We start from the raw sequence: 27,479 nt of genomic DNA on the forward strand, positions 1-27,479 counted from the left end.
AGCCATGATCAGCAATATTAAAATAACAAAAGGCTTGCAATATTTCAGTTGATTTGTAATGAATCCAGAATGTATGACATTTTTGTTTTTGTAATTGCATTACAGAAAATCACAATATTCTAATTTTCTGAGACAGTCCTGTATTATATTTTTGTAATCAGCACAAATTGCACCATAGATGTTTATTCGGTATATATGTCAAGATACCACATTTGTTTATTTACTGCCTAAAGAGCGAAATTACCGGAGTCAAATTCCTTGTTGGAAAATGTTCGAACCTGGCCAATAAAGCTGATTCTGATTCTGATTCTGATTATCTGTCCCCATATGATAAAATCCACCATCCCCCCTGATTTTTTTTTTTTTTTAAACTCGAGTACTGTATATCTGTCAATAATAATAATTAAATTATTATTATATGCAATATATTAAATTATTATTTTTGAATGTAACCAGCTTTGATTCATAAAGTTGGGATAAAAACATTGACTAAAAAATGAAACTGCGGCTGCGCCGCTGAGCCGCTGCGCGGACACTTCCCGCGAGACTTGGCGGCCCCGTCCTCGCGAGACTCCTTGCAGCTGCTCTGTTTTCAGACGGCAGTCGGCGACCACGTGGGTGCGATCACAGCTCCTGTTCCCGGAGAGAGCGGAGTCCTGCGCGGGTCGACTGTCACCGTGGCGGCTCCGAGGACCCTGAACTACCGTGAGTACCGGGGGGGGCCCGCGGCCTGAAGGTGATCCCGGCTGGAGCGCGGCCCCGCGGGCCCGCGGGGGCGCGCTCCAGCCGGGATCACCTTCAGGTCGCCTCCACGCGTGCAGGACAGTGTCATTGACGAGGCTGCTAGCCGCGGCTAACGGGGCCCGGCTCGGCCGTGCAGGGGGGGTACCGGGGGGCTCGGTTCTGCTCGGCGTGCATGCCCCCGGTCCGGGGCTGACGGTGGCAGGTGTGTGCGCGCTCCCGCGGGCCGGATAACGGGCTAGCGGGGCTAGCAGGGCCGCGGCCCACCTGACGTCCTCTGACCCCGGCGGGACACGTGGGTGTCCGTGGAGTCACCGTGGACTCCCAGAACACGAGGCCGCCCCCCCACCACCACCGGGCCCGGGGGCGAGCCGCGGGGCCGCGCAGCGGCACGCTAATAACGGGGTTTCTAATACATAACTGGGGGTTCCCACGCTGCCGGGGGTCCTTGAACGCAGCACGGCGGCGCTCCTGGAACCGTTCCTTCAAACAGGGATGAGTTTCTCCTTAAAGGTTCCTGGAAGTCCTGGACAGGGCTGGGATTTCAATGTTGTGTTTTCAAGGCCTGAAAAGTGCTTGAATTTTAGTTTTAAGTGCTTGAAATTATAACTCTGTCTTGCACAAAATTGAGATCAGACTGTATAGTTTAGTTATTACAAGGAGAAATGAAATCAGTAAGCAGGGTTCCTACAGGTGCTTGAAATCCTTGAAAGTGCTTGAATTTCAATGTTGTGCTTTCAAGGCCTGAAAAGTGCTTGAAATTATAACTGTCTTTCACAAAATTGGGATCAGACTGTATACAGGGTTCCTACACCTTTTTCAAGGTCAAATTCAAGCACTTTCAAGGGTCATTTCTAGGGCTACAACTAACGATTATTTTAATAATCGATTAATCGATGAATCGGATACAAAAAACAAAAAAACATTAAATTCCAACCATTTATTCGAAAACAGAACTAACATTGCACATTCACAGGGCAGATAATCTTCAGAAAGTTCACAAACAGGTTGCTCCTTGAACATCCCAAGCTTTTAAAGTATTGATAAAAAAAAAACACGAAATGGACTAACACAGAAAAAACATACACATGTATGCTTTACATCTGCCAAATATATAAAAATAAAGTGCACAAAAGAGGTATACTTTGTTTAAAAGGGACCTGGGCTGTCAGAACAATAAATAAATTATGAAAAATACAAATCAGAAACAGGATTTGTTTGAACATTACAATTTGTTCTCTCACTGCCTTCACTCAAAAAAAACTAAGGATCTTACCAAGAAGTTTTCTTATTTCTAACCTAAAAATGCCATTACACCTGATAACACACATCACTTATAAGGTTAGGTGTTTTTCCCACGTGTTTCAATTGAACTTTAATTTGTGTCAAGCAAATTTTAAGTTCTAGTTAAGTTTTAAGTCTTTATAAAATTTTTAGTTTTGGCAGTGTTCAAAATAAAATTATGAGACCTGCTGTATTGGAGCACATTTTCTTTTAGTTAAAACTGTAGCGGGAACAGATGTTTAGAGGAACCTATGTATGTACCAGGTTAGAGGGGGAACATATAGGAGAACGGACCACAAGAATATAGCGTGGATTAAAAATAAAAGTTAAGCACTGAGCTACATGTGTCTCCCATCTGGGCCATTGCAGACTGCAAAGCATGGCATGTTACTAAAACCAAACAAATTTGCGCGCCTTTTCTTCTTCTTTTACGTGCGCTGCGCCGCATTAAATGTAGTCCGGGCGAAATACCTGCTTTGAGCTGGCAAAGCACCAGCTCCTCTACTTCCGCTCCGCGCTCAACTCAACTTCAGCTTCGCGACTTAGTGAGTGACGTAATAATCGCGCGACACAACGAATCGATAATGGAATTCGTTGCCAACGCTTTTAATAATCGATTTTTATTGATTTTATCGATTCGTTGTTGCAGCCCTAGTCATTTCAAGCACCTTATCGCTGGGGTAAAATATCTACAGGAATATATATACTCATTATTTTTTCCGCTTTTTATCACAATTATGTACATTGTATAGTGCTGTAAACATCTAGTTATGTTTCATCTTACTCATTTTATTTCTCCTTGTAATAACTAAACTATACACAGGGTTCCTACGGGTGCTGGAAGTCCTGGAAAGTGCTCGAATTTAAATGTTGTGTTTTCAAGGCCTGAAAAGTGCTTGAATTTTAGCTTAAGTGCTTGAAATTATAACTCTGTGTCTTTCCCAAAATTGGGATCGGACTGTATAGTTTAGTTATTACAAGGAGAAATAAAATCAGTAAGGTGAAACATAACTAGTTTACAGCATGATACAATGTACATAATTGTGATAAAAAGCGGAAAAAAATCATTGGAGTATATATATATATATATTCCTGTAGATATTTGACCCCAGTGATAAGGTGCTTGAAGATTTTGAAAATGGCCCTTGAAAGTGCTTGAATTTGACCTTGAAAAATCTGAATCAGAAATAAGTTTAATGCCAAGTTTGTTTCACACACACAAGGAATTTGTTGTGGTGATTGGTGCAATACAAAGAACAAATATAATGAAAAGAGAAAATGTGTAGGAACCCTGTTTTAAGCTCGAGACAGGTTTTATTTTCTCGTTTTTCAGCTCAAGACGGGTTTTATTTTCTCTTTCAGCTTGAGGCAGGTTTTATTATTTTTAAGCTCGATGCAGATTTGATGTTTTTCTTTTTGAGCTCCAGAGAGGCTTTTTTTTTTTTTTAAAGCTCCAGAGATGTCCTTACGTTCTTCTTTTTAAGCTCTGGAGGGTTTTTCCAGGTAGAGTAGTGTCACTTTTAGCAACATGGGGTTACCTTGAGGAAGTGTCTTCTAGTTCTGGTGGTGTCTCGTCCATCTGTGGACTAAAAGTAACCAAAGTAACTTTGGACCGGTTTCCTGGAGGACTCTGGGATGAAGGAGCACGCTCACAGAGACCTTAAAGTCTATACTCGTATCAATCGGTTTTACTTTCATTGTGACTAAAACTCTGGGTGGATGAGATCCTGCAGTCTTTATCCTGTGTCCTCAGTTAGTCCTCCCTCTGCTCCCCGCTCACTCTGCTGTTATTGGTTCCCTTCCTGAACAAATCAGGCGTGTTGCTGCCAGTAGACGGTTCGGGGAGGTTTGTTTGAACGTAGTCTCGTCTAAGGGGGCGGGGCTGGTCTTCAATCAGCCTTTGTAAAGACTGTTGTTCTGTACAACCTTTTATTTACTGATTAAATTAATGATGAGTTTCTTAAAAGGACTGGTGACTGAAAACTGGATCTCTGGCAGTTTTAAGCTGGTTTTGAACCCGTGACAGTCGTGTTAAAGTGGTGTGTTGAAGATAATCCCTGTCCCCACAGTAGCACCCGTTGTCCCCTCAAACCTGTGGTGTGTCTGCAGAGCTGTTGGGAGACTTGAGACAACATGGTATCCCAGAATGCATTTCTGATATGTCCATAGAGATGGTTGGTTGGGGTTTTATAACGAGAAGTCCTTCTGGATCTACTGACAGCGGCCCATGAACCCGGTCACGTCAGTTGGTCTTAGATCTTCGTTTGTTCTTATTATACATTTCAATTATTAGTTGCCATTGAGAATACTGAAGGTGACGCTTCAAGCAGTGAAAGAAAGGACACGCAGTCAGCGACGTAGTGCACGTCTGAACCAGTGAGTTCTAAACGGGGAGTTCTTGAAGGCGGACATTCTGAGTTCTGGATGCGTAGTTGGAGGTCGGCCGTAGTGACCTGGAGGTACAGGTGGGGGTGTTGACGACCCTGAATGTGAAGAGCATCACCTCGTATCTGGAGGGTCGCCCATGAACCTGCTACCGCAGGGGTGTCGGACTCCAGTCCTCGAGGGCCGCATTCCTGCATGTTTCAGATGTTTCCCTGCTTCAGCACACCGTGATAAAAGGAGCTGTGACACCAACAGAGCTGTCCAGACCTTGATGACAAGCTGGTGACGACCATTAATTTGAATCAGGTGTGTTGATGCAAGGAGACATCTAAAACATGCAGGATTGCGGCCCTCGAGAACTGGAGTCTGAGACCCCTGTGCTAACGGATGGAAGCACAGTTTCAGGAGCTCAGCAGTCCAGTCTTGGGTCGGAGCCATCGTCAGATTTAGGTGGGGTGAGAAGGTCCAGGCCGAAGCGCTAGGCCTCATGTGGGCTCGGTAGGACCGAAGGATCCAGAGAGAGACACCGCCACAGTCCAAACATCCACTAAACAACCTGACAGGATTGGAAGCAGAAACCTGAGCGCCAACGCCACACCAGGCTTGAGTTTTGGTAGGAACCCTGAGACCGGTCGTAGTGACTCAGGCAGAGGAGAAAAGCATGCTGGGATGCAACGGTCCTACAGGGGACTTGGACGTCTCCATCAACCGTTCACCTCCGTTACGAGTAGGGATGTCCCGATCTGATCACGTGATCGGTAATCAGGCCCGATCACGTTGTTTCAGACTTGATCGAAGTCGGGCGTTTCATCCTGATCAGGGATTGGATATATATTCTCATTATTTTGATCAGCGCATCAAACAAACTATGGAAAAAATGCTAATCAACTGGTATCAGCAAGCAACGCGTCCACGTAATTTTGTGCGACAACGCTGCTAATATGAAGCACGTTATGGGTGAGGTGGAGATGCGGAGTGTGGGATGTGTCAGGTGATCTGCACATGTGCAAAGCGGTGTTACATCGGAGGCAAATAAGTAAAAGTTAAGTTACAACGGTGACTGAAAACCGAACGAAGCTGGCGTCTGCGTTGTCTTCCTAAACTGAGCGTTCAGAAGCCACAGGCAGTGCCGACTTTGCATGCATGAGGGCAGTGTGAGGGACATCCCGCTACCGCGAGGAAGATTGTAGGCCCTTCAAAACACCAACATTTTATTCTTTAAGCCAGTTGAGCTGCTGTTTTTATTCAAATTTGTTTAAATTGGCACTTATTACTAATTAATAGTTGCACTATTAATTGATTGTTCAAGCTACCTCAAAGAGAACTGCACTGTTTAAATGCTAAATGATAAAATAAGAATAAAATAAAAATGAGGGACAACTGGATCTGTTTGTTTTGCATTTGATCATCTTTTTAATGTGTTATGAAAGTATTGGATCAGGACTTGGTATCGGCAGATACTCAAAATCAAATGACTCTGAATCGGATCGAGGCCAAAAAAAACCTGATCGGGACATCCCTAGTCACGAGTGAGTTATTTCTGTGGTCGTAGAGCGTTGTGGGTTGTTTTTCTGCAAAGATGCTCAACTGTTCAAACTGGAGTCTTGGGGATTGATGTGAAGCTCCTTCAGCCTCCAGTGCTCTTGGATGAAGACTGGAATTTCTGAGCGCCAGGCCTGTTCACACATGGTGAGAGGTCTGTGTTTGTATCGTGGTCTCTGTAGTCCACCAACTGGAGAGTAAATGTTCCTGAGAGACTGAAACCCAACAACTCCCTTCAGAAACCAGAACCTGGATCATAAGCGGGGGCCGCTGACTAATTGTCAAAGATCCAAAAGAGCAGATGTATTAGTGATCCGTTACCTGGAGAACTAAGAGTTCTATGTACATATGACTGATACCTGGTTAGTCGGTGGACTACAGCTGGTATACTGCGGTTGGCGTTCTAGCGTACTGCAGACGTGTCCCGAAGCGTCACTGATGTCAAAGTTAATTTTTTACTTTTGTCAGAGGACTAATACGGCTGATATCAGCGTTGGCTGGTTGTTTACTCAGGTGAATGTTCTTTAAACTGCGCCCCCTCTTGCAAAAAACACCCTTCAACTTCTGGTGAGGGCAGCGGGCGAGGCCCCTAGGATCGTTGAGGACCCCTTCACGCTCCCACGCCAGCTCCCTGCCTTCAGGGAGAAGGTTCTGCAGGATCCGGAGGATCCACAAGACAGCCGAACAGCTTGGTCCGCCAGGCTGTCGGGATGCTGAACTCTTATCCGCCCCGTCCCCCCTCTGGCCCCTCCCTCCGGACTGTAAATATTGTAAAAACGTCCAACGGCAGTTTGCCCTCGCTGCTGCTGCACAACTTCACACACCCGGAACTCTGGAGCTGTCTGGCCCTTGGCGCTTTTACACTAGTACCTACTCAGCTCGACTCTACTCACACTCGTTTTTTTTCAATACCCAAATGAGAAGTAGGAGGTTGGAGAAGCTGCTGTGACGTATTTGATTGTGTGATCTAAACAGAGAAGACAACACTAAAGATGTAGAACCTGGAGGAGATGATAGATGTGCTGCTGGGTCTGTGGCTTGTGTTTAATATCAAGTTAAAAAATGAAAGTGAAACACTTTATAATAATTTTTTTTTATCTCGGCGCTGCTGGAAGCTGCAAGCAGCTATGAAGTGACAGAGCTCCTGGTATATCTGGTCGTTCCTTATCTCCGTCTAGATCCCTTTTTTAATTCTCTCCTCAGCACCAGGTTTTTTTTACCAGGTTAGTGGAAAAGCGCCATTACTTTTCTCACCCGGTGTGTCTTGGACATTTTATCATCAGGTGTCCCGGAGTTGGACGGGCCGGAATGGCATTGAGCCCTGACGCAGCGTTGATTTTGAAACGAGTGAAGGGAAACACGCATATGACCGTTGTTTTACTGAACCTCTCGATTGAAACCGCACTAAATGAAAAGCTCTATGAAAAAGGAGAGATTAGTTTTCATGTAGAATCAAGCAGCAGCAGAAGAAGAAACAACGACCTTTCTAGCTTCATGGGCGGGACATTCAGCGTTGGCGAGTAGCAACGACCCACCTGCAGCTTATTCTGGTTGCTGGTCTGGATTGTGCGGTGTGGTCGTGTCCTCCCGTTGCTCTGGTCCTGCCAGACCTGCTGCGGTGCTGATGAGGGCTGGACATCCTCCTCTGGGACACACATGGACCCGGAGCTGAGAGTTTTCTGTCCCGCTGCACAAACGCAGTTCCGCTGTTCCGGGCAGCTGGGAACCCCAGGAACTTTGGTCACGAGAGGTCCGGCCCTGTCTTGCCGCCCACCTGGGAGCTGGAGTTGAGGGCCCGAGGGTTGAGCAGCTGCTGTCCGACCTTGGTGAAGGTGAACGGGTTCTCCCGCTCCCGGAGGTGGAGTTTGGACTTCCCGTCTCTATCAGATGTGCGTTGGAGCACTTTCCCCTCAGTCACGGCTGCAGGTTCCAGGTCAGCTGGCTGGTGTGGTTCCTGGTGGGGTTCTCGGGTCCAGCAGGGGTCCTCCTGCAGAGTTTAAAAGGAACTGCTTCTGCAGTCATTGGTATGTAGCATGTAACCATGGCAACTGCTACACGACCAGAAACTGGTAAAGGGCCTGCTGTTGGGCCTGTTCAGCAGGAAGTTCACCAAAAATTTTAAGCGTTGGAAAGCTTCTGATGGATTTACTTAAGTTAATAATAATGCAATCACATACCAACCACAACATTATTAATGAAAACTAGTGATGCACCGAAATGAAAATTTGTGGCCGAAACGAAAATAATAATAAACACTTGGCCGAATACCGATCATGGTTCTTCGCAGTTTTTCATTTATTTTGCCAATTTTTTCACCATTGCATAAATCAAATAAATTTGATTTAGGCATGCTTTTAAAAGAAAAAAATCTTTTACAAAATTACAAGGTAGAAAACATTTGTTGAACATAAAAAACTGAACATTTTTTAATTTCCCAGCATTTCTTAAATATTCCAGCAGACATTTTACCAGCAAAGAACAATAAAATAAATAAATTAGCAAAATACATTTTTTGGCCATCTTTGAGCTTACGTTAGGCTTAACTGACTGAACATTGTAACATAGGCCTTAAAACAATAAAAATGCATTAAAGCGCTCAGGGTTTTTTATCATTTCAAATGATAAATCAAACTTGTAGTGCTGAAAGACTTTGCAGATGTGCCCCCTCTAGATATTTGAGCAGAACATTCATTGCAAACAGCCATTCTTTTATTATTCTTTGCCACTCTAAAATACTTCCACACTGCTGACATGTTTGCACCGCACCACTTCACTCCACGCTCTTCGCTGTTTGATTTCCTCATCTAAACGCACCTGTAATAGATTGATTTATGTTGGTTTGGTTCCACCTGCTGGTGAATGTTAGGTAGAATTCTTATATGGTTAGTTTTTGGTTGGCCAACGATTTATGTGGTGCGCAACCATTACGGGAGCGTTATGTGGTTAGTTTTTGGTTGGCCAACTATTTATGTGGTGCGCAACCATTACGGGAGCGTTATGTGGTTAGTTTTTGGTTGGCCAACTATTTATGTGGTGCGCAACAGTTACGGAGCGGCCAGTCTATTTATATTACAACGCCGTTATTAATTGTTCGGTTTTTTTCCCACTTATTCCACCGAACACCGAAAGTGTTTTTTTGCCATTTTCGGCCGAACAATTTCGGTTACCGAACAATCGGTGCATCACTAATGAAAACTCTTTAAAAATCTTTAAAACTTCGGTGTCTCTATTGCAGCATCTGTGTTTTTATGTTGCTGGGACTGGTGTGTGTTAGAGGTTTGGAGACCGTCTGGTTTTAGAAGAGTTCAGAGTCGGCCTGGTCGTCCACACAGAACAAGTAGTGTGGTTGAAAACATCTGCTCGTGTTGCCTCAACTACCACAAACACTCGTGCAGAGCTGTCCAGCTGCTGGAATAACTTGGTTGGTGGCTGAGTGTAAAACCGCAGATGTCTGTCGACCGGTGGGAAACCTTTTCTAGTCGCGTCTACCGCTGCATGACATACATTTCACTCAATGTTGTCCTTCTACCGCCTCACGGCTCAGGTTTATTTTATTATTGTAAACTAAAATAACCACAGTTGTTATACTTTTTTTAATTGGCTTTCTTTTTATGTCAGTTAACAGTCACTTAACCCTTTCTTTCAGTTTTCTGTAAATGGTTCCAGCAGCTGGAAAACCCCTGCTGCTTGTAGCTCCGTAAGATTTATTCCATTTAATAGTTTTTTCTTTAACATTTTGTTGTATATTTTTCTGTTGCAGCCAATTTCAGGACGCACCGACATAATTCTGTTAAATGCTTTCGTAGTTTGCGACAAGTACTCTGGGGAAACACAGCCCTTTTCGTTCTCCTGGTCTCTCGTCCGTATCAACTAAAACTGCCACAGCAACTTTAGACTGGCGTCCTGGGCGACGACATAGCAAAGCAGCAAGGCAGTGACAGGCTTTTGACAGTCGTCGTTACCTGGTCTGCGGGACAGGTAGACGTTGTCCCGGTCCCTGGGCTGCGGGACAGGTTGAACTCTGCCTGACACCTCTTTCATGAAATCCAAAATACTACCACAACATCATGACCCAGTTAAACCAGCCAATCAGTTTCAAGCCGTCATCAGCATCAGAACCTGCAACCTTTGACGTTTACTAACTGCGTTAAGCCTGAATTATGGTTCCGCGTTAAAGGGGTAGGCAATTCCGGTCCTCGAGGGCCGGTGTCCTGCATGTTTTAGATGTTTCCCTGCTTTAACACACCTGATTCTAATTAATCATCGTCATCAGCTTGTCATCCAGGGCTGCACAATTCTGTTAATGACACTGGTACTTTTATCACGGTGTGCTGAAGCAGGGTAACATCTAAGACATGCAGGACACCGGCCCTCAAGGACCGGAATTGCCTACCCCTGGCCTACGCTGTAGGGTACGCAGCGACGCGCACTATACGCCGTAGCCTGACCTGTACCTCCCAAAAATTGTAACTACGTGTCAAAGCAATGCAGACCCAACGCAGACCGAGAGGGCTGTGATTGGTTTGCTTGGCAACGCATTTCCGGTTCATGAAGCAGTCGTGAACTTTCAGTGCTCTTTTCTTTGTGTGTATGTGATGTTTTTTTCTTTGTTTTGTTTTTTTAATAGTTGTCCTTATCTCTTTTGATTCCCCGGAAAAGCCGGAAACTAACTAACTAAACAAAGTATCAACTAGCGTTCGCGGGGGGTATTGTACTGTGGCGAAATGGAGTGACGGAGAAGTCCGAAGGATTCACGACGGCGTCACGGCAACGGCGTAGGCTCTGCGTTGGTTTAACGCAGAACCTTAATTCAGGATTTACAGTAATCCCTCATTTTTCTAGGCGGTTACGTTCCAAAAAGAACCCGTGATAAGTGAAATCTGCGAAATGGCAACCTTTTTTTTTTTTTTTACACAATTATTATACAAGGCTTCAAATTGCACAGATCAGCCCCGTCCCACCGCAACCCGATTAATTGAATTTGAATGGGAGAAAATAAAAAATGATTATTAAAAAAAGTACAATAAGTACAGTAGGACAAATTGTGACTGGCGTGTAGTTCTCTGCTCTTCTGATGCTGCTGCATCCTGACTCGCTCTGTAGCGTCTTTTTCTCCTAAAACCGCGGTGCAGGTGTGTTTTTTCCAGAGAAGAACATAGTTATGGGTCGTTGTTGTCGCTCTTTTTTTTCTTCTGGGCAAAAAGATTCTTATAAACCGACATGCCACCATGGATTATATCTGAGAACTGTAATGAACGATTCATCAAAGGCTCCCGTTCTTGAGCTGCTGCTGAAGCTCATTGGCCGTTCTCATCATTGTTGCTAAGAGACCAACGTTATTGACACACGAAGTGAAGAAGCGGGGAGACTGTGTAGCCAATCAGAATGCAGAACACGATGCACAATGCAAATCTGTGAAGCAGCGAGACGTGAAAGGTGAACCGCATTAAAGCAAGGGATTAATGTATTTTAACTCAAGTTTTCTTGGTCAGCCTGTCAAATTTCTGGGGAAAATGAAAACAAACTTCTGTTCCATCAGAGCTGGAGGAGTTTCGCTTAAAGATTTATTTTGATCAACAGGCGTGAAAGTTTTTTTTTTCTTTAATACAGGCTGAAATCTGAAAGACACATTTCCTTGCTCTAGTGAGAGACTGTCGTCCTGAGCTCATGGTCACCTGTGTTTGTGTGTTGCAGGTGTGGCTGCAGGTGTGTCGAGGAAATGCCGCTGAAGTTTCGCTCAATTGTGCCCTATACGCTGCCCGGAGTCCTTGCCCTGATAGGCTGGTGGTGGTACACCTCCAGGAAGAAAGAGCGCCAAATTGGCCATGAGAGCTCTGAAGGAGCGACGTCGTCTCTGAGAACGTCGCCAGCAGAGGGCAGCAACGGTCTGCTGGAAAAAAGTACTGTAGCTCCACAATACGGAGCGGATGGCGCCATCGTCAAACCCACAGAGGTCGGGAACCAAAGGACCCAGCAGCAGATCCAGGACCTTGAAGCATCTTCCCCAGAACGAAGGCAAGAAGAAGCTGCTCCTCGTTGCTGCAGAACCAGACAGGAGGAGGTCCAGAAACACTCTGAACCAACGGTACCATCCCCTGAGAACTGGGACGCCTCGGGGGGGCCACTCGCTGACCACAGACTTGCAGATACGGACTTTCGGCCCAAATGCTTACCAGATCTGGAGGAGCGCCGGGATGACGGTCCAGTTGCTTCTGCCGGAGCCCCAGAGGAGCTCCTCCCACCTGTCCAGGTGTCCACGGCAGCTCCTCTTTCCGACGCAGAGAGGCCAGAGCCCGAGGGGGAGGTGGCCAAGCACCACAGCACCACAGCCACCACACATGAGCATGTTGGTGAATGCACCCCAGACCAAGTCCAAAGAATCGGTGAACACACCCCAAACCAAGTCCAAAGGGTCAGTAAACACACCTCTGGAAAAGTCCAGTCAGTCAGTGAAAGCAACCTTGATGAAGTCCAGATGGTTAGTGAACCATCCCCAATGACGGTAGACGGGGTCGGTGAGCTCGCCCAAGACCAAGTCCTGGGGGTCAGTGAGCTCGCCCCAGACCTGGGGGTCGATGAACTCGCCCCAATCCTGGGGGTTGGTGAGCTCGCCCCAGACCAAGTCCAGAAGGCTATCCCAGCAGAGGAACCCTCTTTTGCGACCCCACCATCAGTGCATCCCTCGCACCACCACATTCTCGCCAGCACACCCGCCGCCCCGCCGGAGCTCCATCCACGCAGCGGCGAGGACCAGCAGCTCCCCCCCCAGCAGGACCTGGAGCTCGTGGCCGCTGGACTCATTACTGAGGTCATCTCGGCAGCTACCCAGGAAGTCCTCGCCGTGGCCGATGGCGGCAAGTCCAGCCGCAGCGGCAGCAGGCCGCAGCTGCCAGAGGAGGTCGTCGCGGCCACGCTGCAGCGCCACCTCCTGACAGGCCGTCCTCAGGGAGACGTCGCCCAAAACCAGGCTCCAGACACGCCCAACGGCTGCTCTTCAGCGTCGGTGTGGAAGACCGAGGCCGGTGACGGGAACCATCCGAGCGAGTCCTGGACAACGCCCTCACACAGGCCCACGCCACTTCTCCGAGGAGACGAAGCAGCGATGACGCTGGCCGAGGACTCGGCCTGCAGCACCTGCCACTCGGAGGACGGCGTCAGCAGCGAGGACCTGCAGAACAGCACCTTGGACCAGCAGGTGGACGTCATCCAGGTCACTCACCTGTCTTCAGAAGAGATGCCACAGCCTTCGTCGCTGGTGGAGAGCTTCACAGACGCCGGTGGAAGCGGCGCCGACGTCGGCCTGAGTCAGATAAAGAGGCTGAACGGGATCGGTGTGAGGAACGGAGCTCCTGGGATGTGTGAGGTGGACACTGACCAGTCTGGAGGTGAGACATGTCAGTAGTCTTCATCAAATCAATGAGTGGATGTGCCAGAATTTTCTCCAGCTAAATGCAGAAAAGACAGAGGTGATCATTTTTGGCCCTAAAAATAAAAGGGAAGAGATCAGCTAGGGCTGCAGCTATCGAATATTTTAGTAATCGAGTATTCTACTGAAAATTCCATCGATTAATCGGATAAAACATATTTTTGTTTAGTTAAAGAGCAATTATAAATATACATAGATGTTAGATGTTAATTGATATTACTAAGACTAAATTATATAATCCAGTAGGTTTATGGCTGTGCATTTAAAAACCCTGAACTTACACCAGTCGACCAAATTCTCTGCCTTCACTCAAAAAACTAAGGATCTTACCAAGAAATGTTCTTATTTCTAACCTAAAAATGCCATTACACCTGATAACACACATCACTTAAAATGTTAGGTGTTTTCCCACGTGTTTCAATTGAACTTTCATTTGTGTCAAGCACATTTTCGTTCTAGTTAAGTTTTAAGTTAAAGTATAAGATTTTGAGTTTTGGCAGGGTTCAAAATATAATTCTGAGCCCTGCTGTATTGGAGCACATTAGGCACCAGTGCTACTTGTTTTATCCATGAATGACTACAGAGATAAAACTGAAAACTACCCAGTTAGCTTTATTACGTTAGTATTTTTCTGACATTTTCTGCCTTTTCTTTTAGTTAAAACTGTAGCGGGAACAGATGTTTAGAGGAACCTATGTATGTACCGGGTTAGAGGGGGAACATATAGGAGAACGGACCAGAAGAATATAGAGGATTAAAAATAAAAGTTAAGCACTGAGCTGCCTGAGCACGGCATGTTACTAAAACCAAACATATTAGGCGGCGTCAGCGCGTTGTGCCGCATTAAATGTAGTCCGGGCGAAATACCTGCTTTGAGCTGCAAAATTAAATGATTCCTCGAGGCAGAAAAAATTCCTCGATCATTTTTTGTAATCGAATTACTCAAATTTGAGGAATCGTTTCAGCCCTAAGATCAGCGCTCACCTTGACTCTGTTTATTGACAGCTACAAATCAAGCCAGAAATCTTTATCACTAAATCTGCCGATTGCCACCTAATTACCACTTAAAAAACATTGCTAGAATTAAGGGGATTCTGTCTAAACAAGACATGAAAAAACATATTAATGCATTCATTTTCAGTAGGTTGGATTATTGCAATGGCATCTTTACAGGCCTTAACAAGAAATCTATCAGGCAGCTGCAGCTGATCCAGAACGCTGCCGCCAGAGTCCTTACAAACACCAGGAAACTGGACCACATTACACCATGAAACTGGACCACATTACACCAGGAAACTGGACCATATTACACCAGTCATGAAATCACTACACTGGCTTCTAGTGAGTCAAAGGATTGAGTTTAAAATCTTACTGCTGGTCTACAAAGACCTGAATGGTCTTGGACCAAAATCCATGCTGGATCTGTTAGTTCCTATGAAGCTCCCAGACCCCTGAGGTTCATCTGGATCTGGTTTGTTGTGGTTCCAGAACCAGAACCAAGCAAGGTGAGGCAGCGTTCAGTTATTCTGCTCCTCACCGGTGGAACAAACTTCCTGTAGACCTGAGGTCTGCTCCAACTGTAGATCCTTTAAATCAGGATAAAAACATTACTGTTTACTGAAGCTACTCCTAAATTAAATACTTACCTGCTGGACTCTACTGCCCTTACTTTTTAACAGCTTGTGCTTTTTATGTTACCTCTTATAATTATTTAATTTTATTTATTTACTGTTTAATTGTGTCTTGCCGCTTTAATGTTGATGTAAAGCTCTTTGAATTACCTTGTGTTGAATTGTACTAGGGCTGTTCGATTTTGCCCAAAAATAAAATCTCTTTTTTTTTCTCTCAAAATCTGATTTACGATTATTTTGTGAATTGACAAAAGGCAAAGAAATGATTTCAAATATGCTGTTTTTTTATTGAACATTTGCCCCATTGGGCTTTAAGTGCAAACTTTGCTCTTATTAAACCAAAAATGAATGAATAAAGTGCAAAACTCTGTAAAATAAGTTGAAAAAAAGTTTTAAAAAATATAATAAAATATAAAGTTTTATCTCTGAAAAGAAAATCAGCAAATCAGCACTTGCAAACATACAGTAAGTTATATTTCCAATTAAATAAAACAAGACATTTTCTAATTAAACTAAACTGGGTCTTTGCATGCTAAATAATAATGCAACCCGTGAAGGAGGTAGAGGTGTGTAATGTCAGTCATTACATTTGCTATTCACATTTGCAAGTTTTTTGCAAGGAACACGAGCCGGTCTACCGCATCTGCCTTGAGGGATGCCCGGTGGCATGTTACAACGCCCCCTCCTACACTAAAGAGCCTCTCCCATGGGGCACTTGTCGCAGGTATTGAGAGGTATTTCCATCAATAATTAATATGGTATCAATCATTAATATGTGTGCAGACAAGGTAAAAAAAAAAAAGTTTAACATTGTTCTAATTACATAATCGCGATTACGATTTAAAATTGATTAATCGAACAGCCCTAAATTGTACTATACAAATAAACTTGCCTTGCCTAAGTGGGATAGGAGGCAGGTAGATGGGTGACCTGTGTGGTCCTCATGTCAGAGCTGTGTTGATTGTTCCGATGTGGCATCTTTGGTGCAGGTGTAGAAATGGCTTGGATCTAAATGTGAACTATGTACCCTGTTTGCAGGTTCCGATGTTAACAGCATGGACTCGGTAGACAGCGGCTGCACGATGGGTGCTTTGGAGAACCAGGGTACCAGCGCTGCCTCATCAGGCTCAGGCCTCGTTATCTGGGAGATCGAGGTGCCAAAGGTGAGTCAGAGCACCTGACCCGGGTTTGGTGATGCCATAGTCCTTCAAGCTGTCAGAAATCATCTGAGCACTTCAAACCATGCTATTGAAGGTTGAAAATCCTTTTAACTCTGTTTCGGAGCCTTCGCTGGAGTTGGACTAAGCGGTAGTGGGACATCTTCAGGCCTTGCCAAGAGATTCAGCAACTACAGAACTCACATTGCAATTAAAAATGTGTTATAACCAGACAACAGGGTGGCCCGGCTCTTCCTCCATCTCTCTCTCTATTACTGGGCCACAAATGTTTTCTCCTGATGCACAGTGGTGCCACCTGGGGGCCACGTCTTGCATCTCAACATCTCTTGGGGCTTGGTTTCTCCTAGCATCCTCCTTTCAAACTCTAATGGCGCTTTTCCACTAGTACCTACTCAGTCCGACTCGCCTCGGTTTGGTTCTTTTCCACTAGGGGTCTAACGTGCCGAGTAGATACTTTTCCGTAACTATTCTGCCGAGGTTCTAAGCGGCTGATTAGGCTGTATCTGACATCATCACACTACAGGCCACCGATTGGTCGGGGGGTTGGAGTCAGACGTCTGAGTCAGGAGGAGGAAATCAGAGAAAGAGACTCTGACGGATTCTTGTTCATTTTATTCAACCAGCAATGGCAGCAAAAGTCTGTTTCATGATCCAACTCTGAGGTGCAGATGTTCATAAACCTGGTGCTGAGGAGAGAATTAAAAAGGGATCTAGACGGGCGATAAGGAACGACCAGATCCACCAGGAGCTCTGTCTCTTCATAGCTGCTCACGGCTCCAGCTGACTTTTCAGCAGCGCCGAGACAAACTAAAAAAAAAACGAAAGCGTCGCCGCTTGAAGCTTCTCTTACTCATTTTTTTACTTTATCGAACACAATCCACAGACCCAGCAGCACATCTATCATCTCCTCCAGGTTCTACATCTTTAGTGTTGTTGTCTTCTTCGTTTAGATACACAATCAAATATGTCACAGCAGCTTCACTCCAACCTCCTACTTCTGCTCCAGGTGCTGAATTGTAGTGGAAAAGAAACCAAGCCAAGTTGAGCTGAGATGAGTAGAGGCGAGTAGGTACTAGTGGAAAAGTGTCAAAAGTTTACTAACAAGGTGTCAGGGTACTGCCATCATTTCATATCCTGCCGGTCGTAAACTTTGTTGACATTTTACATGTCGCGAGCTTTCAAACGGGATATTAAACTTGAACGAGACTTTATTGATCAGGCCTCTACCGTCGAGCGTAAACTCTGGAGCGCGGCAGCCATCTTGGATCAGTGGCGCATAGAGAGAGAAGCACAGAGCGCAGTGATTTCTGGATGGAGATTTTACATTTACCAAATCATGTTTCATCAAAGTATTTTATAGCCATATTCCCTTCAAAGAGATAAAAAAAAAACACATTTGGCACAGTATAGGTGTCCAAGTGGCCAAATGTCCGCCTGGTACTATCCACACTTAAACCTGTATAAAATCTATGTGCTTTAAGTTATTCTCATGTAACTTGGTACAGTTGTAGTCAATGAGTTGCTGAATGCAGGCAGTGGTGTCTTTATGCATAGATGCATTGATATCATGGTGTTTTACACAGAGACGAGGATAAAAATGTCACTTTATTTCTTTGGTTTATCACAATTTGCTCAAGCATGTGAACATTCACAATTTTTGACACTGGGAATCTATGCTGTGATTTCTTAGCTATCCATTGAGACCAAGATTGTGTGTGTGTGTGTGTGTGTGTGTGTGTGTGTGTGTGTGTGTGTGTGTGTGTGTGTGTGTGTGTGTGTGTGTGTGTGTGTGTGTGTGTGTGTGTGTGTGTGTGTGTGTGTGTGTGTGTGTGTGTGTGTGTGTGTGTGTGTGTGTGTGTGTGTGTGTGTGTGTGTGTGTGTGTGTGTGTGTTACACAAGTCAAAATATGTGAGTATTGTTCCAAGGATCTTTCTCTGTCCTGTATTTATTGTCAGGGCTCAATAAAAAAAATAGAAACAAAGATGTATATCACATTAAATATTTGTTTATGGTGTTTGCTGACCAGCAATTTTATTGAAATGTTCTCCTTTGTTTGGCTTTGGCCTCAGAAATGTCATAACCTCCTTTTTGAATTGTTGAGCAGCACCTTGTGGGACGTCTGATCGGGAAGCAGGGCCGCTACGTGAGTTTCCTGAAGCAGAACTCGGGAGCAAAGATCTACATCTCCACCCTGCCTTACACTCAGGAGTTCCAGATCTGCCACATCGAGGGTGAGTCCTGCACGTGTTACCCCTTGAGAGGACCGGGAGCACATCTGGATCAGCCGCTAAACCCCTGAGCTTTGTTTGCAGGTGAGCAGCAGCAGGTTGACAAAGCTCTGGCACTCATTGGAAAGAAGTTCAAAGACCTGGACCTGACCAACTTGTATGCACCTCCACCTCCGCCGCTAACGTTGCCGTCCCTTCCCATGACCTCCTGGGTGAGGATGAGTGATTTTTTTCTCAGCTGCAGACAGATCTACGTGATACAGTTCTGGGGCCTCATTTATAAAAGAGTGCGTAGGATTCATACTAAAAGTGCACGTAAACCCAAAAGCCGAAAATGGCGGGCGCAAAAAAAAATCTGGATTTATAAAACCGTGTGCACGCATACTTGCACGCAATGTTCTCTTTATAAATCGCAGTCCAGCTGGAAGGTTGCGCAGGTGAATTCGCCTCATATCCCGCCCTCTACACGCCCACTTTCTACCATGAATGGGCAATGCAAACTACATGATTGTATTTGCATATAAATGAGCCTGCTGAGCATGCGCAGCGGCTTCCTGCAGTCTGTTTCTGCTGCGCGTCAGGATGAATGAGACGTGTCGAGCAACCGTGCCACTAAATTTCGTGGAGACTGAGATGGAGATGTTGTGGATGAGGTGGAGGACAGGAAAACCACATTATTTGGTGGTCACAGTAGTGGCATCACTGACAAAAAGAAAGCGAGTGAGTTGCCTGCCAGAATCTGATTTCTGGCAGTTAATGAAAGGTAGAAACAACCTTTCATTAACTGTATTTGACCTTCAATCAATTTTTGGCAGGTAAAAAGACCCATTTTCAGGGGAGAAATCAGATTCTGGCAGGCAATCTCTTTTTGGCACGACACCTGCACGGCGTGTCCTGCGCTGGATGATTTGACAGATGAAAATACCCCGTCAGATCACGCTTCCACATAGACAACATTTATCTATGTGGAAGCGTGATTTGAGTTTTTTTTTCTTCCACCAAAGCGTCGTACACATAGATCTATGTGAAGCACTTTCTGACTTCCTGCTGTTAAATCGTCTATTTGCATGAAAAAGCCTTTAAAAAAAAAAAAAGGAAACTGGGATGGTACGGTAGTATTTTCTGCCGAGGTAGGACAGCTCAGCAGAACACCGGCTTGGGTGTACATGGATCTATAAGTCTATGTGATGACATTAAGAGTATGACATGGATCTGGCTTCATTTCACCACCTGCGTCGCCAGTTCCCCATATCTTAAGACTGTTCCTACGGGAGGGTCAGGGTTGGCGTAGGGATACGCACATTTTTCGGTTAGTTTTTTCTTTTTTAATCCCAACCTTTGCTTAGAAGGTGGCTTGCGCATCTTTCAAGCCCTGTTTTGTGCGCAAGCAAGCTTTATAAATGAGGCCCCAGGATGTTAGATCAGGTCTACGTGATACAGTTCTGGGGCCTCATTAATAAAGCTTGCATACGCACAAAACAGGGCTTGAAAGATGCGCGCGCGTAAAAGTTTCACGCGCGCACCTCAAACATTATATATATATATATATATATATATATATATATATATATATATATATATATATATATATATATATATATATATATATTTAAAAAAATCTGTGTCCCTTTTAGGGGCTCCGTACCTCTTGGCCTCCACTTTCAAATCACACCTTTTTTTTTGTGCGCACGCCATTTTCGGCTTTTGAGCGCACGTACACTTTTAGTATGAATCCTACGCACTCTTTTATAAATGGGGCCCCAGGATGTTGGATCAGATCTACGTGATACGGTTCTGGATGTTACATCAGGATTAGGGGATGCAGTTCTAGGTGGTGGATCAGGTCTACGTGATATGTTTCTGGATGTTAGTTCAGGTCTAGGGGATGCAGGTCTGGGTGGTGGATCAGGTCTGGGTGGTGGATCAGGTCTGGGGGATGGTGCAGGTCTGGGGGATCAGGTCTGGGGGATGGTGCAGGTCTGGGTGGTGGATCAGGTCTGGGGGATGCAGGTCTGGGTGGTGGATCAGGTCTGGGGGATGCAGGTCTGGGTGGTGGATCAGGTCTGGGGGATGCAGGTCTGGGTGGTGGATCAGGTCTGGGGGATGCAGGTCTGGGTGGTGGATCAGGTCTGGGGGATGCAGGTCTGGGTGGTGGATCAGGTCTGGGGGATGCAGGTCTGGGTGGTGGATCAGGTCTGGGGGATGCAGGTCTGGGAGATGCAGGTCTAGGGGATGCAGGTCTGGGGGATGCAGGTCTAGGGGATCAGGTCTGGGGGATCAGGACTGAACGTGCTGGTGTCTCTGCAGCTGCTGCTCCCCAGCGGGGTGACGGTGGAGGTGATCGTGGTGAACATCGTCTCAGCAGGCCACGTGTTCGTGCAGCAGCACACCCACCCCACCTACCACGCCCTGCGCAGCCTGGACCAGCAGATGTTCCTGTGCTACTCCCAGCCGGGCACCCCCGCCCTGCCGTCCCCTGCTGAAGGTGAGCCCCTCCACGTTATCTCACACGTCAGGAGACCGGAGTCAGGTGGTTACATGTAGGGATGGGAATTGATAAGATTTTTCCGATTCAATTTTCGATCTTGCTTAACGATTCGATTCTTTATCAGAAGAACCCGAATCAGAAAAAGCTTTATTGCCAAGTCAGACATAAATCAGACAAGAGAACTTGACTCCGGTTCACACCGATGGCACCATTAATATGGACGCCATTTTTAGAGGAAGGATGACACTGGGATGGAGGGAGGAGGGAAAGAAAAGCGTGCGTGCGTGCGTGCGTGTGTGCGTGCGATGAGTCCGTCTGTGAACCCCCGCCCAGAGCTGCTCTCAGCCAATGTCCTTGACGTTATCAGGAGGCCCGGTACAGTTCTGCAACAGGGATCTGCAGGTGTTCGTGAGAGAGGGGAAGGTTAGTGGGGGCATCTGGGAGTCATCTTGTTTACATTCCACCAGGAAGATTGTGACCATGAGCGATCGGCCTAAGACCGCTCTGTCAAGGTCAGATTATAGAATCAGCAATTATTTTGAAAACAGGCGGCCTCAGTAATTTTCCGTCTGCCTTCAGTCTCTGGTTCATCAGCGGCGACTCCAATCAGACGAATTGTGATCAATTCCGGCCAAGCTGAGCTCCCAACTTCTCCAGGTTGTTATCAATCTTGTTAATGAGCTCAAAGACCCCCGCCAGCCTGCGGTTCTGTTCGAGAATCGCATCCAGCCTTTGGCCCTGCTCCCCAAACGTAAAAGTCAGAGCGTTGATCGCTTTGCTTGATCCTTCTGCCACGTCCGGCAGCTTTGAAAGAGCCGAAACGGCTGCCGACGACTTACGCGTTTGTCGATACATCAGGAAACCCCCACCCCCGATCATGAGGATAATCAGGAGAAATCCTGCTCTCATAAATCCAAATATGAAGGCGTTTTCGACGTCCTCGATGGACAGAATCGCCATACACAAAGGCGTCCAATATTTGTAGGAATCCATTGTATATCCAGCAAAAAAATGTCCTATCGGGGAAAGGGCTCCCTTACCCCCCTGTCTTCTTGTTGCAAAAATTTGGTCAATTGTGCTGAGAGACCAGTTGATCAATTCCATAATTATAAATTTCGGAGGAGTGAAAAGAAGAGAACTCTGAAGACGAGACAAGCAAAAGCAGGGAAGGTTGATAAGGAGGGGAGCAGAAAAAGCGTCCGTCTTCGCTGAGAGCCGGAAGATTCTCTCGATTCTCTTATCGAAAAAGGAGAACAAACAATTTTAGTATCAACTTTGTTTTATATTGTAGCAGCGCTGGTGCTACGGGGCCCGACCGACAGGACAGAGAGGACACAGGGTTTTGGTGCACAAACTCTTTATTTCCCACACGTGAACAAGCAGACACACATACACCAGCAGCTTCAGCCAGCCGCCCTTTTTGCTGCTGTGCAGTCCCTTCTTATCAAGGCAGGCAGGGTAGAGAGGTTGATGGGGCACACCTGTGCCCAATCACCTGAGTGGCTGCACCTCCACCCTGCCACATATATCTTTGAACAAAAAAACATAAGTGAGGTCTTAAGACGCCCCCAGCCTCAGGCTCCTCGATGGTGCCAGGGGGTCCCCACAAAATTATTTGTAATATAAAATATGTATTTAATATAAAATAATAATACAATAAATATTCTTCTGTAGAAATTAACTAAATACAACAAATTATTTTGTGGCAATTACACAAGAATGTCCAGTAACATGTTCAACACAACAAACTTAGTCACTGCTGGTGACATTCATCTATTCTGGCCTGATACTCTTCCCTGCCTTGATAAAAGGAGAAGCTAGCGGTAGATGCTCTTGAACTTCTCCGTAGATGAGCTGACGAGCTGCAGCTGTGTCAGGAGCGCCCGGCACGTCCTGGGGGCCGAGCGCGCAGCTCTTCTAAAGCATGATTTATGGTTCCGCGTTAAATCGACGCAGAGCCTACGGTGTAGGGTACGCGGCTACGCGTGCCGTACGGTGCGTGTTGCCGCGTACCCTACGCCTTAGGCTCTGCTCTCCAGAGATCCAGAACTAATCATTTATTATTATATTAATTATTATTAATAATTTAATAACGAATTAATATTAATAACCCAATATCGCGATGCAGTTTGTCACCTCCACGACACGTATTGTGACGTTTTCGTATTGCGAAATTACATGGCACAATATATTGTTACACCCCTACCGAGTGCAGACTTGTGCTGGCTGGTGTTGGTGATTGCAGGGGCAACATCAGATGATTTAGCATCATGTCCTGTGTGGTTGTAAATGCTGTCTGCAGCTCCATGTCCTCCAAGCTCTGAACTCTCTCTGTGTCCTGCAGTGGGCGTGATCTGTGCAGCTCCAGCTGTGGACGGAGCCTGGTGGAGAGCTCAGGTCATCACCTTCTACAAGGACTCCAACGAGGTGGAGATCCGGTACGTGGACTACGGAGGCTACGACAGAGTCAAGATCGACTCTCTGCGGCAAATCAGGTGAGTATTGAGCTTCATCAGACTAGACCAGTGGTGGGGTCCTCTCGACGGTTCCCTGGGTCGGGTTCCTCTAGAGCCGAGACTGTGGAAGGTGTGTCTGTCTCCAGACCCCACCTCAGTCTACCTGGTCATCACATACACCTGAGTGATGCCCCTCCGTCGACTGCAGAGAAGGGAAACCCGTCCAGATTGACCCGACTGCGGACTCTAAAGTGTACGTCCGTGTTTTACTTCTAAAACACGACTCTCTTGTTTTCCAGGTCTGATTTTGTGACCTTGCCTTTCCAAGGTGCAGAGGTTTTACTGGACAACATCACCCCACTCCCAGGTACAGTTCCTCCCCCTCCAGGCTGCAGGGCCGGCCATCCCATTCCCATCCACAAGGTCTCCATTCAGTTTTAATTTATTGGGATGTTTGGTTCTGATAAATGTACCAGAGCTTAGCGCTTTCACCTGTCCGACCCGACAGCAGCGCCTACATCCAGGGGTGTACGGCTGGTTTTATTTAATGCCTACAAACGCCAGTCAGCGCTTCAGGGGTTGCACCTCAATATCTGAACACCTCCAAACATGGTTTGTAACGCTGCTCTTCAAAGGCCAACTGACCGGTGAAATGACAGTACCACCAATACGGGTCGAAGTTTTTGAAGTTCACATCCCAGTCCTGATGTTTGTCCTGCTGCTTCCTGAAGGCAGCGTGACCCTTGTCCACCAATAGGAAAGGTGTGACCAACCATCTGACTTCATGTGGTACTAAAATTGGTTGCAGTTCTGCTACCGACCACTATGGCCCGCATCCAGACCTGCGGTTCCTCTACCTCAGGGGTCGGCAACCCGCGGCTCTTTAGCGCCACCGTAGTGGCTCCCTGGAGCTTTTAAAAAAATCTTTGACTTTTTTTTCCCTTTTTTTTCTTTTTTGTCCTTTTTTCTCTTTTCTCTTTTTTCTTTTTCCTTTTTTAATTTCGACTTTTTTCTCAACATTTCGACTTTTTTCTCGAGATTGTACTTCAGCATTAATCTCGACATTTCGACTTTTTTCTCGACATTTCGACTTTTTTCTCGACATTTTGACTTTTTTCTCGAAGTGCATAATGAAAAAAAAATCTTACCCCAGTTATAACCAATATAGATACATGCAGCACGTGTTGCCTTCATTCTAAAGGCTGATTTATGGTTCCGCGTTACACCAACGCAGAGCCATGTACGGTGCGCGTCGCCGCGTACCCTACGCCGTAGGCTCTGCGTAGATTTAACGCGGAACCATAAATCAGGCTTAAGGCTTATACAAGACTTTGCGGCTCCAGGCATATTTGTTTTTTGTGTTTTTGGTCCAATATGGCTCTTTCAACATTTTGGGTTGCCGACCCCTGCTCTACCTAATGTTTTTGAACCACCATAAGAGAGTTTATTTGGAGCATTAAAGTTCAGTGAAGTTACCACTTCCTCATCCGTCATGGTACCGCGCTCAGCGAAGCATCCACCCGTTTTTATCAACCCAGGTTCGGCCGAATGTGACAGATCTTATTTCAGTGTCAAGTCAACACGTTTATGGGTTCTTTTTGCTGTAAAGGTCTGTCTGCTGCTCTGCAGATGTTTCTGTGGGGATCCACTGAAGGAGCGAGGAGCCACAGCTAACTTTGAGATGTGGTGGGCCTGCTCCTGCTTTGGTTCTTAACACACTGTTCAAAGAATAAAAAAAGGCTTCAAACCTGGTCTTCAGAAACTGATGGGTCATGTGACCTGATGCTCTATTGTTTTCTACAGTTTATGGCGTAACACACGTCTGTAGACACGTTTTAAAGTTTTGCCCTCATGTTTTTCAGGAGAGGATCGTTTCTCTCCAGATGCCACGTCGGCGTTCGAGGAGATGACTAGAGGCGTGGCTCTGCTCGCACAGGTGAGACCGCCATCCTCCTCTATAACTCGTCACTGTGGTGCCTTATCACTAATGACACAATTGTCTTTCTATGCAGGTGTCCAACTACGACAACAACACAGGTCTGCCGCTGGTGCACCTGTGGAACATGGTCGGAGATGAGGTAGGTGGCTGAAGAGGAGGCGGGGCTGACTTACTGATGACTGTTTATAATAATTCAGGTTGGGAGGTTGGAACTAGGATGGGGTTGAGCTTGGAAGTTGGGTACTAGGACGGGGTTGAGTTTGGGTACTAGGATGGGGTTGGAGGTTGAGGTTGGGTACTAGGATTAGGACGAGTTTGGAGGTTTGGTACTAGGATGAGGTCGGGTTTGTAGGTTGGGTACTGGTATGGGGTTGAGGTTGGAGGTTGGGTACTAGGATTAGGACGGGTTTGGAGGTTGGGCACTGGGACGGGGTCGGAGGTTGAGGTTGGGTAATGGGACGGAGTTGAGGTCGGGTACTGGGACGGGGTCGGAGGTTGAGGTTGGGTAATGGGACGGAGTTGAGGTCTGGTACTGGGACGGGGTCGGAGGTTGAGGTTGGGCACTGGGACGTGGTGGAGGTTGGGTACTGGGACGGGGTCGAGGTTAGGGTACTAGGATTAGGACGGGGTTCAGGTTTGGTACTAGGACGGGGTCGGAGGTTGAGGTTGGGTATTAGGATGGGGTTGGGTACTAGGATGAGGTTGGGTTTGGAAGTTGGGTACTAGGACGGGGCTGCGTTCAGAGGTTGGGTACTGGGTCGGGGTCGGAGGTTGGGTTTTATTGACCATGCAGTGTGGTGGTGTTGTTCCAGGTGATGTCGGTGAACCGGTCTCTGGTGGAGCGGGGCATGGCTGCGTGGGTGGACGGATTTTGAGCTCCATCTCTGACCCTCGTGGGTCCACATCGTCCTGGAGACCTCCTGCCACACCCGGGTCCCAGAAGATCTTTTTTTTTTTTTTTTTTTTTTCCCCTCCTCTTTGACAGAAACAAATCTTGTGTCCAAGAACTTTCTGGAAGGTAGTACTGCTTGTGATCAGGGCAGATCGTCTCTCCTCGTCCTCTCAGACGAACAAAGACGTTATATACTTTTAAAGAAAGAAGTCTGTCGGAAATTCAAGGCTCATTGCTATTTTTTTTTTACCCGCCACCATGATACCGTCTGGATCGTCCTGCTGCAGGGGCCGATGGACGGACCCGTCTGTACGGCCGTCCACCCGGACTCTGGTCCAGGGGGGGTGGGGGCGCACTGCCCCTCCCCCCCCCCTGCTGCTCCACCTCAGAGTAGCAGTGATGACGTCACACACGTGCACTGGAACCGTTGTTTTGTTTTTTGTTTTTTTTATCTGGCTGTTGGAGATGCTGCAGTAAGGTCACTTCCTGTTTCTGACCCTCCTCCAGCACCTGGAGGGGAGGGGGCCGCCAGCAATCTGGGGGGTCAGGAAGGTCTGCTGCTCATTAGACGATGAAACACTAACAGATGAACCTGCGGAGGGTTTGACTACAACACTGACAAGTCCGGCTGCTCCCATGTGGACTCAACCTGCAGCAACACGCCTGGAAACAGCTGACACTACTGAGGACTCCGCCTCCTCTGACTGAAACACCTGAGGGCGGGGCCGAGCCCAGAGAACAGGACGGTCCATCATTTCAGTCTCTTGTCCAAGGAACAAGGCAGCTGTGTGTGTGCGTGTGCGTGTGTGTGTGTGTGTGTGTGTGTGTGTGTCCACCAACACTTCCAGAACTCCTCAGGACGGTGGACGATCACACGGTTTATCCGTTGCTGCAGAAAAGGGAAGGATCTGAGAACCTGCAGGAGGTTCTGGAAGGTCCAGATGCGTGTGCTGCTCCAGGTTCTGTTCCCGCCCCCAAATCCATCCCCCGTAACCCCCGACTGGACCATCTGGACCGCTCCGACCGCGACCCCGTCACTGCACCTTGGCTTCCCCTGAACGCAGAGTTCTGACTGGACTTTGGTTCCGGACTCTGGAGGCCGGCCGGCGGTTCTAAAGGGAACGTTGTGTGTAGCAGAACTTCAGTGGGCGTTCCCAGTCGCGCCCACACACATGTAACATGTGTGTAACATGTACAGGTCCTTTGTTAGGCTCATCTGCAGTCTGATTGGTTGATTGTACAGATCTGTTAGAAAAATAAAGATTATTTAAATGTTGACGCTGCGCTGT

General features: G+C 46.6%; 2 protein-coding genes across 2 annotated transcripts in view; both read left to right on the plus strand.

Annotated features, from left to right (window-relative positions):
- pxylp1 (2-phosphoxylose phosphatase 1) overlaps positions 1-27,479 on the plus strand; it is a 417,866-nt gene that overhangs the window by 129,833 nt on the left and 260,554 nt on the right. The window lies entirely within an intron of this gene.
- Positions 581-27,468, plus strand: akap1b (A kinase (PRKA) anchor protein 1b). The gene is made up of 11 exons (XM_061718753.1): positions 581-705; positions 11,647-13,337; positions 16,048-16,172; positions 18,292-18,418; positions 18,500-18,627; positions 20,723-20,900; positions 23,248-23,398; positions 23,659-23,726; positions 25,222-25,295; positions 25,372-25,437; positions 26,111-27,468. The coding sequence occupies exons 2-11, from the start codon at positions 11,672-11,674 to the stop codon at positions 26,171-26,173; spliced, it is 2,646 nt and encodes an 881-aa protein (XP_061574737.1). The 5' UTR covers positions 581-705; positions 11,647-11,671; the 3' UTR covers positions 26,174-27,468.

Source organism: Cololabis saira, chromosome 4 (assembly GCF_033807715.1).
Source record: "Cololabis saira isolate AMF1-May2022 chromosome 4, fColSai1.1, whole genome shotgun sequence".
Classification (NCBI taxonomy): domain Eukaryota; kingdom Metazoa; phylum Chordata; class Actinopteri; order Beloniformes; family Belonidae; genus Cololabis; species Cololabis saira.

Bases quoted from the DNA above. Each gene is read 5' to 3' on its own strand.
- akap1b (XM_061718753.1), top strand. From the start codon at position 11,672: ATGCCGCTGAAGTTTCGCTCAATTGTGCCCTATACGCTGCCCGGAGTC. The intron at 23,399-23,658 runs GTGAGTATTGAG...CTTGTTTTCCAG, and splicing joins GACTCTCTGCGGCAAATCAG to GTCTGATTTTGTGACCTTGC. The intron at 23,727-25,221 runs GTACAGTTCCTC...CATGTTTTTCAG, and splicing joins CAACATCACCCCACTCCCAG to GAGAGGATCGTTTCTCTCCA.